Source organism: Nothoprocta perdicaria, unplaced genomic scaffold (genome assembly GCF_003342845.1).
Source record: "Nothoprocta perdicaria isolate Ctin4 unplaced genomic scaffold, notPer1 scaffold_47, whole genome shotgun sequence".
NCBI lineage: Eukaryota > Metazoa > Chordata > Aves > Tinamiformes > Tinamidae > Nothoprocta > Nothoprocta perdicaria.
In genome coordinates this window covers 1561565-1582482 of record NW_020455721.1, presented here as the reverse complement: position 1 = coordinate 1582482, position 20918 = coordinate 1561565, and the positions used below count along the sequence as shown (strand labels likewise).

The 20918-nt window shown below is 39.5% G+C and overlaps 1 protein-coding gene across 1 annotated transcript; it reads left to right on the top strand.

Annotated features, from left to right (window-relative positions):
• Window positions 1-5208: 5208 nt before the first annotated feature.
• On the top strand, window positions 5209-20690 carry MYLIP (myosin regulatory light chain interacting protein). Its single transcript, XM_026047042.1, has 7 exons — window positions 5209-5422; window positions 6479-6669; window positions 16026-16211; window positions 16922-17119; window positions 17434-17598; window positions 18839-19259; window positions 19557-20690. The coding sequence occupies exons 1-7, from the start codon at window positions 5336-5338 to the stop codon at window positions 19644-19646; spliced, it is 1338 nt and encodes a 445-aa protein (XP_025902827.1). The 5' UTR covers window positions 5209-5335; the 3' UTR covers window positions 19647-20690.
• Window positions 20691-20918: the final 228 nt, after the last annotated feature.

Sequence of the window (20918 nt, the reverse complement as noted above, 5' to 3'; positions counted from 1 at the left end):
CACTTACGTGAGTGTCAATGTCAGTAGGACTTCACTGTAGTTCTGCCACTGATGCCTGTGTGTTGCTATTTAACACATCTGGGGAAAATATATAAAGGTTTTATGATAATGAAAGATAGATTAACATACTAAACTAGTAATACTAAACTAGTAGTAAGCTAGTAAGTCAATAGAGTCAATAATCTCAAGAATGTGTATAGTAGTTATATATTATAATAATGCAATATATGACAGAAATAAAAACAATATAATGTATATAATTATATGACAATAATTGCAATAATCAAGCCTAATATACATCAGAGATGTTTACTCCCAGAAGACTTACTTGAGAAGACTCATGTATCTCCAAATAATGAGCAGAAAGCACTGGCCTGTTTGCACAAAATACCAGTGCTACAGAAACTATAATAGGGCATTGTCAGAGACCAGGAGTGATCAAAGGCACTGCCAATGTCCAAAAATTTGTTTGGGAATTCCTGAAGGGAATTTGTTTCATGGAAATATCTAGATAGTCCTCTCAAGTAGACATGCTATTCAGATAAGTATTGTCCTGTCTAGGAAGGCAAGCAGCTCCAGTGCTCCCTGACACACTGATGTCCATTATAGGCTGCAATATCTTGTGATGAATCTTTGTCTGCATAAGAGATGAAGGAAGAGATGTACAGGAAGGGTCTATGAAGTCAGGAGTGGCTGGAATAGGTAAAAAGGAAACAAATCCTCCATAAGGAATTGTAGGGTATCAAAGGGTATCACTCCTCAGCCTTTTGGCTGACATGAAGTGCAGTATCTGTTCTTATCAGTTTCATGATTCTATGAAAGAGAACCATCAGTCAAAATGAAAAATATGAGATATTTTGAAACAGAGTTGAACTTTCTGCCACAGGATGGTGGGATGCTTAAAGTTTGCAGTTTTACAAAACAGCTAGACAAATTCAGCACAGGGTTTTTCAATACAAAAATGACATTTCTGGCTCAGGAAGTCCTTGAGCTGCAAATCAGTGGAGGCGGGAGAAGATTCCGGGGAATGAGAATTTCTTTTTATACTCTGTGCTCATCTGTCAGCTACTGGCCTCGGTCACTTTGCAGAACATAACCATTAACAGGTACTATTGCATATTAAGTGTGCACTCTACCACAGGACCAAACTGCTGAGAAATGGGATTTCTATGTTCTTAAAATGTCCCAAACCAGATACCCCAAAACAGAACTGACAGCCCACTTGCCTTTTTTTGTTTTACAGTTCTCAGCTCTGACTACCAGAGAGTGCTTAGTGCAAAACTAAGGTTATGGGCAGTTAGCTGCATGGACAGCCTTAGCACCTACTCTGTTTTCATTATACTGGTAATGGGGAGCAGCACCATGGGAAGCAGCAGTGCCCTGTCAGTCACTGCCATGCACTTTTTCCATAGAAGCTGATTAAGCACAGCAGGGCCAAGTGAAGCAGAGGAATATTGTTTAAAAAGTTAAGACAGAGGCTTGAATTATATGAAAACGCTGAGAGGATTTTTCATGTCGGGAAAGAAAGCGCTTGTGTGTTTATGGGTGGATGACCATGTTCCCCTCAAGCAACCGTCAGTGTCAGAATCGCGTCTCAATTTTATGCTTTCCTCCTTGCCTCTCAGTGGGGAAATCACCACCCATGTGAGTGATGTGCATTTGCAGCATGACCAGCAGTTTTGACAGTGACAAGAAAGAAACTAGACACTAGGGTTGTGTTCATGCACAAAGCAATTTTGCCCAGGCTAGAGATGCTAGAAGAGACTGACTACAATCATGTGAGCCCACTCCGTTTCATTTCCAGTCATCCTAAGATGCATTTGGGCAGAGCTTGTCCGTGGTTGATCGTTGCTGCTATGGAACAGGAGGCGACAGAGAGTGAAAACAGAGGGAAAAAAAAAGGGAAAGGAATTAAAGTAGTGCTGTCATGGTGGTGTTCTTTCCTTTTTTTTTTTTTTTTTTTTTTTTTTTTTGGACAGGGATTCATATTTATTTAAACCAACTTAATGTCTTTTATTTAGGCCAAGCTGAATGACAAAGCAATAAATCAGGAGAGGAAAAGAGCCTATGTAAGGTACAAGAATGGGGAAGCAGAAAGCCAAGGCCTGGTTAGTATCCTCATTCTGGTTCTGATTGTTCTGTAAACTGGAATTAGGATTAAAAAGAAGAGTACAGATCTGTACAGCGAACAAGCCATGCTTCATAATGCAGCCATTCTCCCATGGCAGCACTCATAGCGAAGCACGCAGCCAGCGCTGGGAAAGCTATGTTCAAGGAAAAGCATTCCCCTTATTGGAAACAAGGGTAAATGCTGCCAGGTTAGAGTACATTTATATACAGTCAGAAATCTGCAATTTTCTCCCTATCCTCCCCAAACAACTGGAGTTTTCATAGGGTTTACATTCAGATGTCAGGCGAAGAGGCACTGCAGCTAATACTTGCTAGGTGAAACAGGATGTGATCAAAAAAATGAGCCTTTAGAAGGATTACATCAAGGAAAAGTAATTGACAAGGATTAGACAACAACTTTAAATATATGAATATGAATAAGGTGAATTACTCAAGCACAGACTGACACAATAGCGAAGGACTGACCGTCGTGGAGATATTACTGTCATAGAGGGTAGCATTTCATGACATAGAGTACTGAGATGTTGATAAGCAGTATTGTTTTACAACACACAAAGAGTGAACATCCACGCTTAAGAGCAGTTGGACAGCACAACTCACCAAAGCACTGCTGGTTTATCAAAGAGGCCAGGAACGAGGCTTCAGTCTCTTCTTGCATGCAGAGGGCAGAGGGTTGCGATGCGCGCTGGTTACAAGAGCTCTCTGCGGATGCTAATGCAGGACTTGATCCTTTACTCCCTCCTGTACAGCATGAATAAAATATCACAGAATGACTCTGAATTGGAAGGTATTTCTATGGCAGCAGTGTCCAGATGACACACTTGAAAACAAATTCTTGTTTTACACAGGGCTTAACTAATCTATGCAATTTACTGCCACAAGCTCTTTTTGGTGGCTTAGAGCTTAGCAGGTTTCAAAGCATGATAACACTTTTACAGACATAATAAGAACACCTTCATTTACATGAAGACAGATAAAAAGAAAACACATAAAGGATATTAATGTACGCAGAGAAAAGCAAGCTTCCTGTGACAAGAATCATCTGTTTTTATTTGTGTGGACAATAACTAGCACAACACAGACTGATTTCTATTATACAAATAACATGAGTAATAATAAAAAGTAATCTATCGCATATTAGGCAGCTTTAACAGTTTGGTACTAGAGAAAACGTAGATTATCTCACAATTACATAAAGATTTCTTGCACCATCCCCTGAAACGTCTGATCTGAGCTACTGTTAGAAAGAATCAGAATCCTAATGGTCTGAGTCATCGTGTCTGTTCTGTTGTGTTTCTTCTTCATAATAACTCTATGGCTGCTTGGATTAGGACAGAGAACTACAGGAATAACAGAAAAGACTGTAACAATGCACTATCAATATCTGAACATATACGAGGAAAAAAAAATTAAAAAAAACCCTGTCTTTCTTGCTGCATCCACTCTAGGAAAAACTAAGGAGAAGTGGAGAATGCAGGGCTTTTTCCGTCTATGCTCAAATACTTGATGATTTCTTTTTATTCAGTGTTTAGCCTCTTCATTCCTGAGTCCCTCTCAAAGATTATTTTTTCCCTTAAAATCATGAGGTAATGTAATTTTGCAATTTTATTCATTCTACTTCCATGCTATCCATCTTTTCCTGACCCTCATGACACGAGTCTTGTCTTTTTGGACTGCTCAGTCTACACAGCATAGACAAGGACATGGAAATCTGAGCAGGCAAACACTCGAGTGAAGCACGGCACTACTCATATATGCCACCTATCCCCTTACTCCTTCTTTTGCCTGCTATCCTGCTGTCTCATTCAGAACTAAGTTGTCTTTCAGTTACAGAGTTTACATGAGCAAAGCCATGATCTATAAGCCAGATCTATATGCCCTTACCAGGACAGCCATATTCAGTGTTTGCAGAGCACCGAGGAAAACAGGCGTCAGCTCTGAGAGCTGCTTTAAAACAAACAGAAAACACAATCTCTGACAATGCCTGACAATGCCTGACAAGTGCCACAGAAATACCGATGTGGGCACATATGAATCATATGCACCCGGACAAGCTAATGCTCAACTCTGTGGTGACCTTGTATGGGCACTGAGGTTAGTGTTTTTTCCTATTTTCCTTCCCGGTATTTTCAGATCCCCATTTTCCTCTCCCAGTTCTTTCCCTGACAGTAGTTGTTCCTCCTTGCACTGTGTGGTCCAGCGCTTCTTCAATCTGTGTTTCTTTGGGGAACCTACATTGCTTGGGTGCCTTTGTATTTTTTTTCTCCATCAGACCAATTTATATTATTAGCGACAGAATATCTTTTATGAACCTTGTGACAAAGCTGAGCTAAAGGATTGTGAAAGTGCTACCATCCCCTAGCACTAAGGTCCATGGGGGCTGCAGACATCATTGGCCCAGTTTCTTAGGAATTTACACATATTTACACATTTCCAGACCAGAGCTTTACAACCTGCACAGAAAAAAATAAAATAAAATAAAATAAAATAAAATAAAATAAAATAAAATGTCTGATCCAGAAGAGATATTTTTTTACCTTAAAAAAAAAAAGTCTGAAGAGTGTCTGCAAAGTTTGGAAATGAGACATTAGTATTTTTTTTTTTCTCACAGCTCACAGCCACCTCGTCCCAAAACTCATGCTGCCACAAGCCCTTGCTAGTGAGTCTGATCCTCACCTCCCCCCATAACAGAACGGAGCTTGGAGCAATTTATCGTGACGCGACCCCGGACGTGGAGCCCTAGCTCGGCGGCGGTAACGGCGGTAACGGCTGTAACGGCCGTCACGCCCCAGCGACCGTTGGGCGCGGAGCGCTGCCCGCAGGGCGGCGCCGTTTGCCGCCAGGGGGCGCCACGGAGCACCGTCAGCCTCTCCCCTCCGGCTGCGACCGTTTCCAAGTGACCGCGGCTCCGATTGGTGCTGCTCTTGCGCGAAGACATGAGAAAGACCTTCTGATTGGCTTAGAGGACGTGGGGGGCGGGGGAGATGGAGGCTATAAAGGCCGCGAGCGGGCCCGGCGGAGCTCAGTACTAGGGCAGTGCGGCCGGTGGCGGCGGTGTGGGCGCGTGGGCAGGCGGGCGAGGCGGTCGGGGAGGCGCGCGTACCCTCGCCTGCAGTGGCAGCTGCGCTTCCCAGCCAGCGCCGTTGGTCGCAGCAGCCGCTGCGGGTGCCCGAGCAAGCGGTGGCGACGCTGGCCGGCACCAGCCATGCTGTGCTATGTGACCAGGCCAGACGCGGTGGTGATGGAGGTGGAGGTAGAGGCGAAAGCCAACGGCGAAGACTGCCTCAACCAGGTGAGAGGACGCGCTGCGCTCTCTGCCTCCCCGCCGTCTTCCTCCCGCGCCGCGGGCACGGGTGGATGGAACGGGAGAGTGACTGTTGGCGAGTGACCGTTGGGCGCCGCGGACCGTTGGTTTCTGACAGAAGCGCGCGAGACGACGGGGGAAGGGAGGGGTCGCGTGAGGGGTTTGGGGGGGGGGGCGGTCGAGCTCGTCGCTTCGCAGCCGTTGAGGGCGGCGATGGCGCGAGGGAGGCCGCGTTACCCCGCTCGGGGGCGGGCGGGCAGCAGATGCCCCGGTTTTTTGTGATATTTTTTCATTTTCTTTCTCTTTTTTTTTCTCCTCCATGTTGGATGCAGAGGTTGCTGCGTTCACCTTCTCAGGGCTCCCTGGCCCTGCCGTTGCCCTTCCACCTCCACGGTGTGGGAAAGGTGGAGGAGGGAAGGCCTCGGCCTCAATGCTGCAGCCTGAGGGGCCGCTGTTTCCTTCCTTGTGGGGAAGGCAGCACGAGTGAGACCCCTCTGACCAAAGGTCCCCACTAGATACTGGCCCGTGTAGCCTCCATGAGGTCCTAGCAGCTGAGATTGTCTCCCCTGTGTCCTCACTCCTCGATAGCTTCCTTCCCGACATTGCGGGGGTGGCTGCTGCTATGGGATGCAGGAGGCTGCTTAACATAGCTGCCCAGTCTGTTGGTGGCATCTAAATAAAACTTGTGGGCTGTACCTTTTCCCTCTTACTTAGAAAGTGCTATAGGCTATGCCTGTGGTTTACAGATACTTTTTTCTTTCGGAAATCCACTGGTCCTCATAAGTGCATATTTGGGAGATGCTGGAGGAAACTGAATGCAAATAGCTCATGTGGTTTTCAGCCAGTACAGAAATCCTCACTTTATTTCTCAGTCTGTTTATATGTATGTCATCTTGAACATTGTATATTTTAAATCTGAGTCATTAAATTTTTTGTATGAAGGAGTAAGTGTATTTTAAGTGTGTGGCAGTCAAGCGGTATTTGATTCAGTTATTTTTGGTCTAGTCATGTTACAGATTCATTATACAGAACCTCTTTTTTCAGGTTTGCAGAAGATTGGGAATTATAGAAGTTGATTATTTTGGACTGCAGTTCACTGGTAGTAAAGGGGAAAATCTGTGGCTAAATTTGAGGAACAGGATCTCCCAGCAGATGGATGGTTTAGCCCCTTATCGGTTGAAATTACGGGTCAAGTTTTTTGTAGAGCCGCATCTTATCTTACAAGAACAGACAAGGTAAGCTAAAGATGATTGTAAGTACAGCTAATATAATGTTTTGTTTTCAGCTTTTTGTGCCTTAAAATCGACTGCATGTTAGTTCTATATCTTGTATCTTCTGCTAATCATAGGTTGACTTTTTTGAGTTGTTATTTTAAAAGTCCAGTAGTGCTGGAGGGCAGCATTACTTTCTTATTTTAAAATATAACTTACAATATTGTAAATACTGTGTGCTAATACCAAGCAATAACAACGTAATTAAGTCATGAAAACTTAGTGCTGCAAGTGGGGTAAACTAAACTACCCGTAGCAAGGTACTCATATGGCATTTGCTTGTCCGATAGTAACCCCTGCTCAGTGGTGTTACTGTGGGTCGTAGGCAAAGGCAGGAAACAATTCCTCCCACACAGCACAAACTTGCCAAATTCTTTTTTGTCTAGTGTCATGTTACAGTAACTTTCAAACAGCTCAGGCCCTTTGAGGCTACAAAAGAAACAGCTGTTCAGCTGCTGCTGTGGCCAGTCCTCCTATCTAAATTGTTATACTGTTATCCAGGCTTCACAATTAGCCTTCTAAGATTAGTAGCAGGCATTTGTTTTTACTGTGTGAGTTTGGTTACTACGTGGGTCACAGCTGGTTTCTCTTAAGAGTGCTGAACACTTATATTTTTAATACTGAGTGTTCAGCTTATTTTTCAGCAGTTTTAGATACTGCCATAAATGTAAATAGGGCAAACCAGTATCTACTGTGTATGGATTATCACCACATTTTTTTTAATATTTAACTCTGATTTTATTTCTCTCTTACATGTGGGAGAAGATATTTGGGAAAGCAGTGGAATATGCTGTAGTCATCCCAGAAGATAGCCTTAGTTGTGCAAATATGTTCTAGCAAATCAGTTTTGATAAACCTTACTTTGGAAAAGTGTATCCATGTCTTACATGGGCCCTTGAGTGCTTTCTTCCAAGAAACTGTTGCCCCTTTAAGTACTTAGTGATACTTAGTTATACAAAATATCAGTTTTATGTACAACAAAGAAGCAATGCAATTTCATGCTGAGTAAGGCAGAAGAGATTACCTTGAGCATGTCTTGACACAGACCAAACCATGGTGAATCTTCAGAGCCAAAAGCTGATATGATTGGCATCCTGTTATCTTTGCCAGATGCTTACTAGACTTTATTAGGTTTTGCAGACACTTCTATTCCTCACTTCAGCATTGCCAATGCAAAACTTGGCGTGTTCAGCAGGTTAATAGAGTATGTTTTACCAGTTCAGACTAAGTGCCTAAAAGGCAGATTGCGTAGCTAGAACAGAGCTTGTGTATACAGGGGAAAACAGTAAGTACTTAACAATTCCAAAGGTGACTTTAAGATGTTGTGTAGGGGACATTTTTGTTAGATTTATTTAAGCATTTTCTAAAATTAGATGTTTTAAACATATACCTTTTTAAATCGAGTCGTGGTCAGAAAGATCTATTAAAGTTCTGTTCCAGGAAAAAAATAAAATACTAATTTGAATGCCACACCTAGGAATATTTCTGAAGCTTCAGCTGCCATCTTTTAGTGGTACTTAAGTACTTTTTTAGTGGTCCATATGTAAGAGATCAGGAATCCCATTTTGCTTGTGGTTAATATGCACTTCTGGAGTGTTGACAGTGAGTTTAGATGAGTAGGCTTGCCATTTTTATTCTCCTTAGATTTGCATGAGGAATAAATTCTTTGTTATATTCTTATACTTAGTTTTCATACAAGCCCCTGTGAGATTGAGGCAGAAAACAAAAGCTTGTCAAACCTGTCATTAAGTCAATAGCTGTATCATGCAAGGATGAGCTGTATGGTTATGGCTAACACTTTTTTCCTTATCTTTACTGACAAAGTCAGTGTACTGGATGACAAAGATAGTGATAATAGCCTTGCTTTTTAGTGCTTAGGTTGACAACTGGTATTTTTTATATAGCATTATGAGTATTAGGTGACTGAATTCTAATTTCATGTGCCAAAGAAGGCTGAGGAAGTCTCATGGGTCTTTACTGCTGACTCAGTTGGAGAGCTAATCTGAGATGTTTGTCTTGCTCTTAAATTTACACTTGAAATTTATTAAAGTCTTAAATTTGTTTTGCAGCACTTTAATATTGAACCTTTTACATATTATGTAAAAAGCTGCTTTAGCTGGTGAACACTGAACTCCACTTCTGTTAGCAGTGTGCAGTCCAGTGAAAGAAAGCAACCTCATGTATTTTTAATCCTTTTTATGCAAGAGAGCCTTCTAGTCACTGCTGAGGCAGGGCAGATTGTTACCATTTTTGACCACTATGGTTAACAAACCACCTTCACTGGATGTTTTGCCCGCTGCAAGAATTGTACGAAAGTGCTGTGCTTGCTACGCTTTCATTTACAGTTAAATTGTTTTCATTTCCACTGTTCTTTGGAACTCAGTGTCTGTTTTCTAATTCTCTGATGCTGAACCTAGCCACAGGTGATGCAGTTGAGAATTGTTTTAGCTGGAATGAAAATGCTTCAGAGCAAGCATAGGTATTCACATTTAGTATCTGCTGTCACTTCAAGCTTCAGCAGCAAGTCAGAAAGGTGAGGTGTGCCTGTTTAGAAGAGTTTGAATAATTTTTATAGTTCAGAAAAGCATAATTACATTGACTTGGAAAGGACAGCAGCTGTTCTTAGACCTAAATTGTAAATTCCAGATTATGACATGATTATTTTCAGTGTTTTGTTCCCTGAATTTCTTTATATACTGCAACAGATGTTTAAAAGGTAACAAGCAGTTTATTCATCAGACTGATTTAAAGTTACCAGATGGTGTTCTGCCAAACTTCATGAGCCATTGAATTAGAGAGGAGTTGGTAATTACCTTACTTGATTTTTCAGAATTTGTTAAAGACAGTTGGGCGAAGAAAACTAGCTTTAAACTGTAGTCCAAAAAGGCTGGAAGACCTGAGCTATTGTTTTGCTTATACTCAGTGTGTTAAACATGATTTTAATTAAAGCAGGGTGTGTCTCTTGGTGCTTGTTTGGCTTGCTTCAGCTGAGGCTGTGCAGTTCCCTACTGGTTAAGTGATAACAAAGTAACTTTAGGTCATTGACTCAGAGTAACCTCTGACTAACAGCTACTAGGCATGTCTGACAAATCAGCGACTGCTGCACTGGAACAGGGCCCAGACACTGCAGAAATTCAACTCCTGATTGGCCTGCAACTCTGTCTCGAGGCAGAAAGTTCTTCTTTTGTGGTTAAAAGGTTTCTTTGTAAAATGTGAAGTACAGAAGTCTTCAAACCTGCATCCACCTCGAGAATGAAAGTGCTTGCTGAGCTGTACAAAGGGCAAACTGCACTAAATGATCTTCCAGAAGAGCAATGGTTTACTTCAGCCTTTAAAAAGTCAACACTTTAGAGATCACAAAGTGAATCATTTCTTGGGCAGCATCAAGATTTGCCCTGATTTATTTTGAGCCTTAAAAGGGATAAAGTTGTCTTGCATAGTATAACTTAAAATCAAATATTGGTTTTTCTTTGTCATGACAGCTCCATAAAAGCTATCAGATTCTAACATGTTACATAATCTCAATAAACATTGTTTAAAATAGCTTGATTTTACCAAGATTGATAAGTAATGGTGTCTTGGAAGCTATTAAAAAGCATGTTGCTACTTGCATTTTAAGTACTTTAATTAGAATACTTTACTTTTGTGATGTTACTCAGTTATAATGATTAAGAAGAAAAACATCCTATGTTATATAGCCTTAGCTTCCAGTGTTACAGTGCACTTGACAATTCCAAAAAAAAAGTTGCAGTAGATACTAGTGTTAGGTTTATGATCTGTTTGTGTAAATCAGAGTTGAAGTGCAGTTACTAACATTTTATTTGCTCTCAGAGCAGGTAAGGGTAAAGATAAATAATCTGTGGTTTTGCTTTTTGTGTTGAGTGGCTTACATACTTTTTTTTTAAAAAGTATTCTATTGCTATGAGATCTTGATCATCAGTGCATTTTACAATTATGCCTCTTAATCCTCCTCCCTTGAAGATAGTGAGTTTTATGTTACTTAGCAGTAGCAAAGACCTTAACTCTGCCACAAAGAATGTCATATAGCAAAAAGCGGGCTGTTCCTTGGGATGTTTATTAAGACCTCTGCCAATAGTCTCATGAGAAAATGTCTTCTCTTGGCTATATTGCTTGCATTTTTATCACATTGTCAACAGGCAACCAAGTTTAGAACTTAAAGCTTTGAATGTAGTCTGTCTTATCTCTCTTCCCAGTTTTCCATTAGTTGATTGCACTAAAAGCTATGTTCCTCTTACAGCATTTTACAGCATTTTGCATCCTAATCATTCTAAGATAATTGCCTTGACTTTTATGAAAGGGATGAATTTTGTATGCTTTATGTATTACATAATCTTCCCTCTCTAGACTTTTTAGTTTTTACCCGAGTTGGTAATGGATTGTTTTAATGTAGTTGCTTTCTATAGAAATGTTGTTACAGCTACTCACAGAAATAGTGATACAGCTTTTTGGTGGAGGTAGCAATCTCTGTTTATAGCCTGCCTAACTTACCCCTGAGAAAGGGAAAGAAGGGGATGTATAGGTTTGACTAGCATCTGCAGAAATGACTTCTTGCAGCTTCCACTATAGCATTTGTATTGTTTAAATCCTTTTTTTGTGTGTGTGTATAACTAAAATACGATAATCATCAGATTTAATGTGCAAATAGAACTTGAATTGTATGGAAAATACTAGAGCAATATCAATGAGACAAAGGTGTAAAATTACTGATTTCATCAAACATGAGCTTGTCGATTCTAAAATGTTTTCTTCCTTAGAAAAGGAAGAGGAAAACATCACTGGGCAATGTCTAACTAGGAGTAGGAAGCTTCAGGCTCTAATCAGTATTTTTATGTACTGTTTTGAGATATTGCAATATAAAAAGCTTTCACTATGAGACACTCCTAGTAAACAAAGGCTATTTTGAGTATTGTACTGTGTAAGATGGACTGCACTATACTGAACTCGAAGGAAATGTTGGATCCTTCAACATACTGGAATATCTAGCTTGTATGAGGACTGGTAGAGGAACAAAATCTATTTAACATCAGAAGAAATACTTCTGTACTAATGCTGTGATGTACGGATTAAGCTATTGGGCCTTGGGAAAGTATAAGTGACTTCATCACATTGGAAAGTTCTCTTTGTTCTTAGAGCTGCCTGTTGTTCCACGTCTAGCAGATGTTCAGATGGCTGTGAGCCACAGCAATCTGCCATCAGTAACGTTCTGGGTTGTAGAGACTTGTTTTTGTGGAGATGTAAACCTGAAGCAAAACTTTGACAATGGCAATAAGAAAGTTGAATAATGTGTGAATAGGATACCAGGGTGGCTTTTTAAACATTCCTTATTTACATAAAATACTAATACTAAAATAATTCCCTGAAAATTTCAGTAACCTTTTACTGCAGAACCTGAGTATCACAGATAACTGAAGAGGGGAAGCTTTAACAACTCTTTTAATCCTATCTAAATTCCTTGAAGGGGTACTGTGTTAAGCCCTATCAGGTGATTTCAGTAAAATCTGTGCTTAGGTTACAACTGGAAAAAAACCTCATATTTTCTGGTAGTTTCTGTCTGTAATGTAAGGAAGTTTTCCACAGATTTGTTGGGCCCCTTAGGTTTGGTTTAAAAAAAAAAAAAGAGCTTAGAGGGAGATACCCTTCTAATGCCTTTGTTTTGTTTGACAGGATTGAGCAATAAAAGCATGTCCTTTTGTCTTTAAGGATCAAAAGAGCTTTTGCTTTTGTAAATGTTTGTGTTTTTTAACACAGCCTAGCTGGTGTCATGCTTTACTATTTAAATTTGTTTGTTCCCTTATGCTTTTACTGACTTTTCAGTAATGGAAGCTGACAACTGTTGCTTCTACTTTAATTGCTTTCTATAATGCAAGTATACTCACAGGAGCCATCTCTTGTTTTTCAGCTCCCTTGCTGATGTCAACGTCTTCTCAGCAAGGGAAAGAGACTGACTCTTTCCTGTGTGCTCAGTGCTGTCATAGGCACAAAGTAGGCAAACTGGAGGTGCAGTTACAAGTGTAACATCCCTGTGAGCTAATGAGAACAAAGTTGTTAGATGTTGCTTTGCTGCGAGTGTAATTAGTACACACTTGTAACTACTTGAAAACGTCTTCTGATTTTAACAGAAGGTCAGAGGTGCATAAATAGCTTTTTATTTTTTGAAATATTGATTAGGATTAAGGAAATGGCTACTTTTGACCATTTAAATATTTAGTTGATCTCAAACTGTCAGTTAATAAGCATATGAGATTTTTTTGTGTGTAGTAACCTGCAATTGCAGTATCTAATCTTTTCTGTAAAATTGAAAAACAAACTTGATTTTGCCATTTTCAGTTGGAATAGATTGTATCATGTTAGTAAACATTCTGCTAAGCTGACTTATTACCATGTGGTGTTCATTAAGTAGGACTCAGCCATTTCGTTCTCTGGCTTGCAAGGAAAGCAACGGTTCAGATTACATGTTTCCATGCAAGATGAGTAACTGGAATTTGTCTTGTTTGCTTAGATGTTTTTAGCTAATTGTAATTAAATGTAAAACATGCTCAGTGATTGGTAAAAACATGATCAGTATTGCAATTGGATTAATTTTAATGCTTATGATCATTAAAGTATAATTTCCTCAGCATTTTGAAGCTCAATAGTAAAGCAGGCATGTAGGATTTGAGTGTAAATAACAAAGGAGACAGCTTAGAAAATGAGAAGCTTGTCCAGGTATATTGGAGAAGTCTTCTGTTCATCAGAAAATTAAAGAAGTTTGGTTTGTTTTAAAGGATTTGTCATTGCTTAGTTTTAGTTGTTAAAGGTCAGAAAGCCTACTTTCAGCTGTGATTTTGGAGAATCACAGACTGGTTGAGGTTGGAAGGGACTGCTAGAGATCATCCAGTCCAACCCCCCTGCTCCAGCAGGGACACCCAGAGCACGGGGCACAGGGCGGCATCCAGGCGAGTTTGGAAGATCTCCAGAGAAGGAGACTCCACAGCCTCCCTGGGCAGCCTGTGCCAGGGCTCTGGCACCCTCACAGGGAAGAAGTTCTTCCCCATATGGAAATGGAACTGCCTGTCTTTCAACTTGTACCCATTAACTCCTTGTCCTATCACTGGCCATCACTGAAGTTCAGTGAATGGAGAATTTCACCACCATTTCAATGTCGTGATAATAAAAAAAAAGCATTTATTCTGGTTTGTTCATATATGCAAGTTTAGTCAGTGATTATACTGCTAGTGGTGAGCAGCAGAAAACCTGAAAGGAATAAAGCTGAGTTATTTTTGTGCTGTTGCCTCCACTGTTGCACAGCGAGCTATACAAGAGCTATAATGCTTTATCCTGATAAACACAAGGCAAAGTCTAATTTTAATTACAGGCCCAACTCATTTTTCTGGCCCTTGGAATAGTCTGCCTTCAGAGAAAGTTCCTGAAATGCATTCAAAATAAATCATGCAAATTAAATTATTGATACTGATATTTTTCCTTGAAGCCTGATTCTTAATCAGTGCTGTGGAGGTTGGATGTGGTCTGTGGAGTGTGACACTGTTCAGTTAGAGGTTTTATTTATCCCATGGATTTCTTGATCCATTGGTTCAGGCAAACTTGTTTGATTTTGCTCTGTGAAAATTCTTATGTTAGTACTAGTTCAAGGAAGTATATTTAATAGCTTCGTGTTTCATTTCAGAAATGTTCAAAAGCTCTCTGAGACAGGTGTGAACTGAAATTACTTTGAGATGGATCTTGTCCAGGACTTGTATCATTTATATCGATTCTTTAGAGTGCTTAAAATTGCAAGACCATTAAATATTCTTGCTCTAATTATGGCTTGTTTATGAACTCGTGTAGGGGAGGGAAGGGGGTTGGGGCTGAGCATCACAAGGGATGCATAGCACCTATCCACTTAAGAGACTCTGCCTATGTTTTTCTGTGGCACAAGCCACAAACTGCATAACAGGGTGGGAAAGAGGGATTAGAGGAGAGGCTTGGAACCTGTTCCTAGAGGAGCCTGAAACAATGAATAATGTGGTTATGTCATAGCAATGGAGATGTACATACTGTCTGAAGTGCTTGTCCTTGCAACCCTTAAATCTCTCCAGGACAGAGAAGCTAGATTCCGATCCCCTTAGCACTGCAGAAGTGTGGATCTGTGCCCAGATAGATGTGAGTGATGGAATTAGAGCACTTGTGTGGCAACTGCAGACTCCAGCATGCCTCTCACTGCTTACAAAGGGATGTGCTGGACTGTGGAGCTGTGACTGTTGCTGCAGGAAACTGATTGCAGGGTGGTTTATGGGATGATGTTAAATCTCTGCTTTCAGAAGGTTTATGTATCTTGTATTTGAGCTGCTATTTTCTTAGTTGCAGCATTTGCAACAGTAGAACTAGAAGAATCCAGCAATTCTGCAAACTGGCATTTCAGAGTTCTTCATTTGGTCTATATGCTTGTACAAAGGAACTGTAGAAGATTAATATTAGAGTTGCACAAGATATTGTCCAGATTTGCTGCTGGAATGAAAACTAATGTCTTGCCAGCCTCTCTAACCTCTAGAGGAGTGATTCAGCATGTTTTTTTTCAAACTTCAAGTAAAATGCAAATGTGCTTGATTTCTTGTAAGATTGTTTCCCGATGATACACATTGCCTCTGCATCTGTTTTCCATGCATATATCAAATTTTAAGAACAAATGGTGAAAATAGTATTATAATTTAGTTTATATATTATATGATTGCCCTCAGGGAATGTAAGGGTGAATTTATACAAGTTAGGGTGGGCTATAGGGAGAATCAAAAGACTGTTGTTAGAAAATGTTTTTTCTAAATAATGAACAGATTTGTTAATTAAGAGTAACTTTACAATTTTTTCAACTAATTGGCAAGTCTGCCTTGATCCCAAGTGATGTAAAGTTGTTGAGCCTGAAGTAGCAGATGGTCTGATAAGCATCCTTGTGAAAATAGATATTTTTGTATTTTATACCCCAGTGCATTTTCAGGTGTTTCAAGTTTTTCTGCTGATCATGTTGCTGGCAGAAGTACCCTCTCACCTTTGACAGTGGCAGCACAGCTATTTCAGCTCTTTCTAGAAGCAGTTTCTCATGATGAATTGTATAGACTCTTATAGGAATTGTATAGACTCTTATGGTTATCTTTAATAGTGCATTTAGATGCTATTTTCAGTTTATCATTTTTAAATTAGTAAATATGGAGGCCCCTTTTCTCTTATTCTAGACTGTCTACTTGGTTTATTAATTGCAGAGTTTGATTACTAAACTAAAGGCTATCATTTCAACATCTTGAGTAAGCAAACATCTGATTCTGTTGCAGGCATATGTTTTTCTTGCATATAAAAGAAGATCTTCTAGCTGGTAATCTTCAGTGTTCTTCAGAACATGCCATCGAACTTAGTGCATTGCTGGCACAGATGAAGTTTGGAGATTATAACCAGAACACTGCCAAGTACAGTTACGAAGAGTTGTGCACAAAAGAGCTCACCACCACCATTTTGGAGAGGTGAAAAAGATGCAATGACATAACAGCATTTTTGGGAGGGGGCAGTAGTTTAAGATTTTCATATGAATTGCTGATAGCATAGGAATTACTGTAGTGAGAAAGGAAAGATCTTATACTTTGATCTCTTAAAACCATGTAGCCTAAATACTTTAACGTTCTGATTTTAGTTCATTTTAAGTTTGGATATGAGTATTTCTATTTGAGGCAAAAGCAGTTGAATTAGTGTTTGGGAAATAGAAGTATCTAAATCTCTGGAGCAGCATCCTGTGCAGTGTTGGTAATTGGTATGTAATCAAATGGCAAGTGTATCTTAGACCTATGTTTGTGAAGAACAATTTATTTGGCTTAGTATCCTCACACTGAGAAACAGGCACGTTTCCTTAAGCATCTTCATAGTTCAATTTCTGAATGTCAAAAAACTTCCAGTATGTCATACTTTGTGGTAGGTTTTTTTAGTTACAAATTTGTGGTTCAGGTAAATGTCGGGGGGTGGTAGTCATAAAGCCTTGGTTTCGTGTAGCTTATATAATTACTAAGCAAATACACAATATTAACACTCAAACATTCTCAGGATGTTTTGTTAGTTTTCTTCCCGTGACTGGAAATGCATAGCCAAGTAGGTTGGGAAGGTTTTAATGTGCTTAGGTCACCTAAAGTGCAGATGACAGTGGTGCTTGCTTGAGTTATTTACCTATCCTTTTTATCAACAGCATCGTTGCGAAGCACAAGGAACTAGAAGGTCTAAGCCAAGCTTCTGCTGAATACCAGATCCTTCAGATTGTGTCAGCCCTGGAGAACTATGGGGTGGAGTGGCACTCTGTAAGAGACAGTGAAGGACAAAAACTCCTTATTGGTGTTGGACCTGAAGGCATCTCCATCTGTAAAGATGATCTTAGTCCTGTCAACAGGTATGTATTTTGGAAGAGTTTTTATCTTCTGTTCTTTAGAGACATTGAAAATGCAGCTATCTCTTACATGAATAAATAAAACTGTTCTATGAAAAGAACTCTCAGTATATGGGGTCTGAGGACACTGCCTGCTTATGGGTACTTAAAAACACCACTTGGTTTTGTAGGTATTTTAAGGCAATGCCTTCAGCCTAGCACTTTAGGTTACAGTCAGAGGTCTTTGTAATTTCTGGTAGAACTGCTGTGTAGTATATGGTGGAAAATTCCTTTATTTTTAAATACAAAATAATCTTTCATTATTTTGCTTTTTTTAGGATTGCTTACCCTGTTGTTCAAATGGCAACTCAGTCTGGGAAGAATGTGTATCTGACTGTTACCAAGGAGTCTGGTAATAGTGTAGTTCTTCTGTTTAAGATGATCAGCACAAGAGCAGCAAGTGGACTTTACAGAGCAATTACAGAGACACATGCATTTTACAGGTAATAAACAGCTGCTGCTCTTTAGTAGCATTTTAGTATTTCAGCAGCCAGCACTCTAGACTGAACTTTAGAAATTCTCTGCAAAACAGCATTTTGCCCATTACTTGGACTTTCCTCTTAAGTCCAGCAGCTGAGTATGTTCTTGCTACTTTCAGTTTTGCATCCTGGGAGTACAGGACAAACTTTTTTCTAGAGCATACTACCATAAACTGTACTTCAGAGAAAGTGGTAAAGCTTATACTCTGACACTTCATAAACAATGGATACATTTTTGTCTCTGTGCATAAGAAAGGAAGAGAGCAGAGATGCAGGAGACAGTTCATGAATGTTGTAAAATATGTAGGTATTCCTTGTTTATCCTTTAGCTACTCCTATTAACAGATCTGTGTACCACTTTCCCATCTCATTTATTTGAAGCTCTTATGTACCCTTGTTTACATGCCCAGGATTTTTCATCACAGAAGCAGATTACTGTGTTCATCTATTTTGCTACTCAATGCACAGGTGCCATACTCCTTCCCTGATGACTAACTTTAAATCCCTTTTCAAACCTATTGTAAGGTTCAGTACTGTTCAGAAGAACCTGATGTTTGTGATACGTTAGTGTTTTACCTTGCTGAAATCAACTGCTATATATCAAGTTCAGTTATACTTTTCAAGAAAAGAATTGGACTTCAGGATAGGGAAGTATATACACTAAGCAAAAACCTATTTTTAAAACTTTACTATTTTAATACAGCTACAGCAATTAGTATAATTCTAGTAACATTTCTAACCACTGTAGGTCGTCATAAATACTCTGCTTATTCTGTGAGCTTAAGTTAAGTATTACGTGTTCTGCTCTGTAATTACAAGCTGTTTTGCATTTGTGTTTTTCCAGACAAACCAAAGCATTAACTTTTAATCCTAACTTCTGGAGCTAAACAATAGCACTGATCCATAAGTTTTGTTTTTGGACATTATGCTGGGCAAGGCCATAGCCCTCTTGTTCTGTTCATATTCCCTTTTCTATATTGCCTAGAGAAGCACTGCATCTTCCTTAAGTTTCTACAGGTTTAGCAATATTGAACGTGATCAACATGCCTAGGCTAGGCTACATGAAATACTCAGTATTTTAGTCTAAACTGCATTCTCTCTGATTCCCTTTCTCTGATATCAATTCAGTTAACTTTGTGAACAAATTACTGTAGGAGTGACTTTAATATTAAAGTAACCACGTTTGCATTTGTCTTTTTTACAGGTGTGATACTGTCACTAGTGCTGTCATGATGCAGTATAGTCGAGACTTAAAGGGCCACTTAGCATCTCTATTTCTGAATGAAAACATTAATCTTGGAAAAAAATACGTCTTTGACATCAAAAGAACATCAAAAGAAGTTTATGATCATGCAAGGCGAGCGCTTTATAATGCTGGCATTGTAGATCTCGTTTCAAGAAGTGACCAAACGCCACCAAGTTCTCCCCTTAAGTCTTCAGAAAGTAGCATGAACTGTGACAATTGTGAAGGTCTCAGCTGCCAGCAAACAAAAGCCCTACAGGAGAAGTTACGGAAGCTTAAAGAGTCCATGCTTTGTATGGTGTGTTGTGAAGAAGAAATAAATTCAACCTTTTGTCCCTGCGGTCACACAGTCTGCTGCAAGACCTGTGCTGCCCAGCTGCAGGTAATAGCAAATTTCTGGAAATTTTTGACTTTCACAAAAACAGGCCTGGGATCATGTTTAGGATGATATTTTAGTAAAACTGATTTTTAAAGTCTTTCTTGTGGTAGTTCCAAAGAATATTCTATTTAGTTAATGACTTTGAAAAGCAAGTCTTAACTATGCTTTCACTGCAAGTCCACATTTATTAGCAAGGATTAGCATTACAGTGTAAATGTAATGAAGCTTCCAATAATTCATGATCAAAGTAGTGGTTATACAAATATGAAGCAAACTAACGCTCTGTGTTTTCCTTTCCAGTCATGTCCTGTTTGCAGGTCTCGTGTAGAGCATGTCCAGCACGTGTACTTGCCAACCCATACCAGTCTGCTCAATCTGACAGTGATATGATCTCCGTGCACACTTTAAACTCATCATGGACTTTCTAAACTGCACTAATTTGAATTGCAACCATTGATTGTGAAGAAGGCAATCGCTCTGGCACCAAAATAGCAAAAATACTACATCTCTGAGCATAACTATTGTTCATTCAGCATGCCCAGGAAGATGGTTCGGGGACCTCTTTTGAGAGCAGAACTGTAAACAATTCATGTTACTTTAAAAGAATGATGTGTAAGTTTGTAGCATGGCAGTGTTGCCAAGAAGCTAAGTAAACCTGGAGAAATATGGTGTATGCATATTGATATACCCAGCAAGAGCAATGCAGCATTTACTTTTACACTCTGAAAATTCTTTCTAGTACAGTCACTGTTTATTTTAATAGCAAAACTAGCTTTTACAAATATCAGTTTAATATGGTTCATAGTTTCTGCTTTTAGCAAACAATTTTAAAGGGGGCAAACTTATAAAGATGGGTTCTTAAACTAAAGTTACAAGGCTTTCATCAAGCAGCTGCATTTAATTAAGAATTCTGAGAAGTTTATTGTATAGCTTTGGAAGTGTAGAACAAGTTTGATTTCTAGTGTTGAGAGTAGGTTAGGAAAGTTTTCTGATAGTGCTGCCCCAGGGAGACATTGGGAGGCCTCATTCCCAAGTTTCCCACATCCAACTACAACAGTGGTTTAGGGTGCTGCAGTCATCAGCCCTCTAAGTTTGCTCTATTTTTAGAGACTGATTTTTCAATCACTAAGCATTGGTTTCTAAAATAGGGTTTGTTTTAGATGCTTTGCGTTAACTTCTTCATTGGATAGGTTCTTTACGCTCAAATCTTTTGTTTTCCACCCCATGTTTGGGCATTTTGGATTCTGGTTTCCTAGTATGTTCTCCAGGATACAGAGGGAACTAGGGGACCATGTTTGGGTGCAATACTGGCTTAATCTAAGCTAGAAAAGTACACTGTCACTTTACTGAGATTTTCTGACTATACTTTTCATATTGCCTTAATGTAGCAGTAATGTGTGTTTATGCATCTGTTTCTTTGCACAGACATTTTGTCAGAATATTAAAGCTCTACTTTTTTATGACACATTAGCATATAAACCTTACTCTAAGAGGGTATTTATTTTTTCACTTTGTAAAGAGAATTTTGTTTCCTCATGAAGCAAGAGCTTTGTCCTATATCGTAGGCAACTTCCGTCTTTTTATATTCAGATAAATAAATGACTTTAAAAATCTGTCTTGCATTATGAGTAAGTTTTAATTTTGAAAAACTACTACCCTGAG